We start from the raw sequence: 6318 nt of genomic DNA on the forward strand, positions 1-6318 counted from the left end.
TTGCTCCTTGTGAGCTGGGCAGGATTGGTACTCAGGCTTCTTTGGTATGTTTTCTGGCAGGTGCCAGGACCAGAGCATCCATCGCGGTGTCTCTGTTTGACCATTCCAACCCCTACAAAAGGACACAGGCGCAGCTTTCCACTGGCAGCACCCCTACTGCATACAGCCCTTCCTCCTCGTCCCTTCTGGGGCCCCTCAACCTCCACATGTACCTGGACCAGGCTCTGCTGCCTGGCATCCTGGCTCCCAGCCGCACCTTTGACGTCAGCACCTGCATTGAGGAAGATGAGCTGGAGCATGAGACGAGTAGCCAGCCCTCACTGAGTACGTATGAGCCCAGTGCTGCAGCTCATCCCCACCTTTTGCTGTGAGCTGTGCAGTCAGATCAGGCTCCTCTGCAGTCCCTGTCTTGTCTTGTCCCTGCCCTTCTGTGCCATCTCTGTCTCAATGTCCAAGTTGGGAGTTAGGTTGGATGCAGAGATTAGTAAAGCCTTCTGTGATCTGCAGCCATGCCTGTGGGAAGCTTGGTGGTGGTTTTGGGGCTGCTGTGGCCTTGGAGACTAGTGCTATGTCTCTGACCCTTTGGTACAAGGCACTCCAACTCTTGGTCTCAGCAGCCTGGTCTTGTGACCCCCTGACTTCCCCTGTGTGAAGTGCCTACCAATCTCTAGCATCATTTGCCACACTTCCTTGAGTGATTTTGTGACCTACGGCTTTAAAGAGGGCCATACAGGAGTGTGGCTTATCTGTGGGCTTGTGTGGCCAGTGCCTCTGAAAAGAGACACATTATCAAGTGTATATAGCATAGACCTGTAGGCCAAATTCATGGTCGTCAGGGTGACCTTCCTCTCTTTCCCCCAGCAACAGAGAGCTCTGAGTCCTCGCACTGCATGTCAGGCAGCGGCTCCAGCGGCTCCGACAGCGGCTGTGTTTCCAGCATCCCACAAGAAAGCTTCTGTGAAGACGTGGGCTCACCACCGTACATGCCCCTCGGCTCACAGCACAGCTCTGCGGTGGTGGAGAAACCCCGATTCCCCAACAGCCAGTACATTTCTGCAGTAAGTGTGAGCAGCCAAAATCCTCTCTTCACTCTGCCTGTTTCTGCAACTGTCACCCCAGCTCAAGCCACCACCTCTGCTGGGGGGATTGAAGATGCTGCTTTTGGTCTAGGGGTCACTGTGGGGAAGTGACAGTGACCACAGAGACTCAGCCTCCTGTGGGGCAGGTGCGAGCCCCTCTCTTGTGGAGCCTCCCCTTTGGTGGCCAAGGTCCTCAGGGAGGTGCCCTGGAAAGGACCTTCAGTGCTGGAGGCTGCGTGGGGAGGGGATGCTGCAGACACAGAAGCTATGATGCTGTCATGGGCTGGGTACATCTGTGACCTCCTAGGATGGATGGGACTCTGCTGCAGATGCTGCTGAGCTCCTTTCCTGAGAGGTTTGGGCCTTTTCTGGGGAGCAGTGAGATGGAGGAGCAGGAGCCTTTTGCTCTGAGTTGTCAGTGTGTCTCCTGTTATGTTCCTGAGAGTTCTCAGCCGCTTCCCTTCCCACTAGATCATGTCTTGATGCTGTTGTCCTCTAATCCTGTACTAATGCTGGCTTCTCTCCTCTGCAGAAAGCAGGCCAGGTCACCATAAGTCCCTCGACAATAGTGTGAACCCCTCTGCACACGTAAACCACCTAAGGAAGCAGAGTTGTAAGTAGCCCCTGAAGGGGATTTTCCAGCAGGTCTACATGCTGGTCAGGTTTGTTAGGGGAACCTTACCCTCAGCTTCTCAATTAAGTTTTCCACACTCATTCCTGGCTGGTCTCTGAGCTCTGATTCATTTGGTCAGAGAAGACCAGCTTCCATAGAGCTGTCACCTCAAACAGCCCATCTGATGCCTCCCTGGCTTGAAGCAGAAGCAAAACAAGCAAAAGCCCTTCCAGGCAGTAGAGGATTAAGTACCACCTTTGTCACCAGTGTTCAGATGAGCTGCTTTCCTCTGAATGCTGCCCAGCTGTCTAACCACTAATCTGTTTCTTGTGGCTGTTTGCTGAAATCCTCCTCTTAGTTATTCCCTCTGACATGCCCTGGAGAACCCACAGTGTTCTCCCCAAGCTGGATTTATCCCATAGTTTCCTTTGAACTTCCAGAGGAAACTGCACATCGCGAGGTGGAGGAACCTGGGCCAGGATGCCCAAGGGAGCAGCTGATTTCTGGAGAATGCCTTCCCTGCCAGGAAATGGCTGTTGCTCTGAGGAGGGAGAGCACTGGTGTGGGTGCCAGCCTTTGGAAAGTCATGTCATGGCCCACTCACATCAGCCAGCTTCTGGCTTAGCTCCTTCTTCTCTGGCCTTAGGGTTGAGCCTCCCTGCTCACAGAGAGCACAGGGGAACGCACATAAGGGAGGCAGGATCAGGGCTGGAGTGGCCAAGGTACAGGGCACTAGGTGGCTGATATGTTTGGCCCTGTGGGCTGTGATTACCACACAGGCCCACAGCTCATATCCACAGGTACAGGAGTGCAAACCAGCTAAACAGAACCAGCCAAGGTTAAAACGTTATACCCTGAGCTGCTGGGGGAGTCACAGTTGGGGATTTAGAAGTGGCTGCTGCTAGGACTGAACCTTGAGGTGAGGTCTGAGGTGCAGATCTCCTCACAGGGGAAGAGTCATGCTTCTCCTGCAAGGCTTTTCCAGTAAAACACTCCTTCCCCACTCAAACACAGCTCTGACAAACGGTGGTTCTCAAGCATTTTCCAAGATCACCAGGACAGAGGGACCACGGGTCCTGCCCCATGGCAGGAGTGCAGCCGGTCTAACCCATTACACGCTGCTGTGTTCCAGGTTTGATTGCCATTTCAAACTCCCTGAAGACCTCTGACCATCAGAAGGAGACAGTCTTCACCTGTGAAGATACATTTTTTTCTTACACATAATCACAAACAGCCCCAAACGTGACCTATGGCTGGGGGGAAGTCCCAGGAAGGTTTCTTTCAACTACACGTAATAGCTTTGGTGTCAGATGGGGCCTTGGGGATTCAAAACATGTTTGCCTGATATTTATGAGTAGTAGTAACATAGTTGTTTGGAGATAAAGAAAAAAAGTATTATTTTTTAAGCTATGAGCTGTACAGATTTTGTTACAAGTGATTCTGTTACTATTTGTTCTGTAAGCTGCACGTTTTATAAAGTTTTTGGAAGGGCATGAAGAGAAACTGAGGTATTTAAGTAAAAGTAGCGTAACTTTCTGTTTCAGGGTTATATTGGCCTGGAGCTCAAGATTTAACGTCCTTCTTTATGTTCTAAATATGTCTATCATAGCAGTAATTTATTTTCTTGGCTTAACACTTCTGTTTTAATAAAAGCAATTTCATTGTTCTGGTGAATTGTTTCTTCACATGATTCTTCCAGTGCCTCAGTGCTGAGCTTATCCCTGTGGTTACCTCCTGTCAGCTACTCCGCTCTCCCTGTGCGACTTCTGCACTAATCAGCTGCTGGCTAAACTGTGTCAACCCTGCACATATTCCTGGGAGACGGGAGAATTCCCAGATGCCAGTGAAAAGGCCAAGGCAGAGCAGGGAGCAGCCAGCAGATGTCGGTAGGAGTGTGGAAGAGTTGAGGTGGTCTGAGATCACAAAACTTCCGGCTCTAATTTAAGCCATTTCCCAGCATGGCTGCTGTCCTAGTGCCATTTGTCCTCTGTGTCCCGTGGGTCAGGTCCCATGGCACAAGGTGCAAGTTGCAGAGCTCAGATCTCATCATGCCTTGTCATGGTGATGCACTGGGTTTTGGGGTGATGGGGCCTGGCCACTCACATTGCCTCCACCTGAGCCCCTTTCCATGTACTCCAGTCTGTGGTTGTGGCTTATTTGAGGAGCTTGGCGTACTGGGAGCATCCAAGACCAGCAGGTTTGGGGTGTGATGGGTTGATTATAATTCCAAACATTTCCTGCATGTTGTTTGAAGTAGCCCAGTGTAATGGGAGCCCTGTGCTCTAAAGTGACCCGGGGAAATGAAAATGAGCATTTTTGGAAACCATAGTTATTTGCTGCCAAGCTTCTGTTGGTTTACTCCTGGTTTGTGTAGTACTGTAAGTCAGGCTCATCTGGTGTCTGTTGTGTTCAGCCTGAGGAAGAAGAAGAAGCAGTAACTTATGGCCTGTCTCAGCTGTTAAACCTCACAGGTCACCCTCAAGGTGCAAAGCAGGCTCCTTCTGGCCTGGGAGCTCTGTACTGTACATGAACCACTTGTTTGGTTTTAACAAGATGGATGTTTTTAAACCTTTGGTCTTTTTCTCGACAGCAAAGAGAACACAGTTTGAAACCTTGGTACAAAGTTGTGTGGGAACAGTTGCACAGGGAACATTTTAGAGGTTGCTATTTTAAAGTAATTGCTGTGTTAATGCAAGAGTCTTGGGCTGTCAAAACACCACTATCTCATGTCACGGGAGAGAGAGAACTTACTAATGTAACAAGAGGAACATGAAACTTCCTGAATTTCTCAGTTTAAATGTTTCTGCGTTGCTGGAAAAACCATTAGTCATGTTTACCTGACACTGTTACTTCAGGGTTTGATTGATTTACCTAATAAAGGTTTTTTCTTTGTATGATCTCATTTGCATTGTATCTTGATTTCAGCATGGGCTGCAGTGGAGAAAGCGGGTGGTCTCAGGGCACAGTGGTTGTTGAGCCATCTTGGAGTACAAGTCAGGGATTGACATGAGGTTTTTCTAGCCAAGGTGTTCCAGTCAGACTGATGGGGTCTCACTGGAGCTCACATGGTTTTCCAGTGTGGGCTGTCAGCTCAATGCAACAGCTTCTCCGCAGCTGGGCGAGGAGGGGGGTGAACGCTGGGCCACGGCTGGAAAATCACCAGGAGCATACAGGCAAAGCATGTCCTGTTTTGCAAGAGCATCATCTTCTGTTAGATAAACCCCACGTGCTGCTGATCAAGGTATGAGAAATAAAACCAAAGGTGGCACCTGCTGCAAAGGTTCCTGCCTACACAGAACTGCTGTTCAGAGCCAGAGAGCAGCTGAGTAAAACTCATGGAATCCCAGTCTGGTGTGGGAGGAAAGGGACCTTAGAGCTCATCCAGTTCCAACCCCTTACCACGGACAGGGACTCCTTCCACTAGAGCAGGCTGCTCCAAGCCCCGTCCAAACTGGATTTGAGCACTGCTAGTTCTGTAGTTCCCTGGGTCTTCCTTTTTCCCATGAGGGAACTGGCAGATGTAGTTGCCAAGCCACTGTCCATCATATTTGAGAAGTCGTGGCAGCCTGGTGAAGTTCCTGCTGACTGGAAACAGGGAAATATAACCCCCATTTTCAAGAAGGGGAAAATGGAAGACCCAGGAAACTACAGACCAGTCAGTCTCACCTTTGTGCCTGGCAAAATCTTGGAGCAGATCCCCTTGGAAACCACGCTAAGGCACATGAACAATAAAGGGGTGGTTGGTGACAGCCAACATGGCTTCACTAACGGCAAATTGTGCCTGACAAATCTGGTGGCCTTCTATGATGGAGCCATGGTGGTGTGGATAAGGGAGGAGCGTCTGATAAAATCTACCTGGACTTGTGCAGAGTTTAACACTGTCCCACATCCTTAGGAGACCGGTGATCAAAGTCATCTCACTTTGTGATGACTGATACAATTTAGAGACCTCATAGACTGATGTGTGTATGGAGGGAGCATGCCCTCTCCTCTGAGTATCACTGTCCCTCTATTCCATCCTGCCGCATTTGAAAGATGTCTTTTCCAGCACTAGAGCAGAGCTACCAGCAGAGGGGGCAGATGGAGCGTTTTTCTGCTGCACTACTGGGTTTAGCTGTCTCTGCCATGAAAACCCCACAGAAATCAGCAGAGGGATACAGTGATCTCCTCGCTGAGAACATTTTCCTTCTTGCTAGAAGTGTGTACACAGTGCTTCAGCCTGTGCAGAACCTTCAGTACAAGTGTCTGGCACAGCAATCAAGATAAAGGCATACACACTGAAAGGTATATACACAGAAGCACATCTCTGAATCTCTAAATACCAATAATTTACGCTTAAATAGTTTACTTAAAGGCTGAAAGGAAAAGTCTTAATTCTGTTACACAATATTCTTGTGCAAAGAAGACAAGTCCCCATGCTTGCTTCCCTTCTAGCTGTCTAATAATGTAAAAGAAATACACAAATTCACTCTGCTTACTCAAATTCAGGTGGCAAAAATAATTTCCCAAGTCTTAGTAAGTTGAGACCTTGCTGAAACGTTTGCCCATCTCCATGGATTAGAACACTTAGGGGATAGGGGGAGCCCCAGCTTCTCTGGGCACCCTGTGCCAGGGCCTCAGCACTCC

At 49.4% G+C, this 6318-nt stretch overlaps 1 protein-coding gene across 1 annotated transcript in view; it reads left to right on the top strand.

Annotated features, from left to right (window-relative positions):
- Positions 1 to 1653, top strand: part of PLEKHG4 (pleckstrin homology and RhoGEF domain containing G4) — a gene marked incomplete at its 3' end in the record, with an annotated part of 56261 nt that extends 54608 nt beyond the window's left edge. Inside the window, exons 19-21 of the mRNA XM_080638365.1 lie at positions 61 to 324; positions 862 to 1058; positions 1612 to 1653. Of these exons, the coding sequence (XP_080494491.1) occupies positions 61 to 324; positions 862 to 1058; positions 1612 to 1653 (503 nt within the window). The remainder of the gene's footprint in view (positions 1 to 60; positions 325 to 861; positions 1059 to 1611) is intronic.
- Positions 1654 to 6318: the final 4665 nt, after the last annotated feature.

Source organism: Psittacula echo (genome assembly GCF_963264785.1).
Source record: "Psittacula echo genome assembly, chromosome: Z".
In the NCBI taxonomy this organism is placed as follows: Eukaryota; Metazoa; Chordata; class Aves; order Psittaciformes; family Psittacidae; genus Psittacula; species Psittacula echo.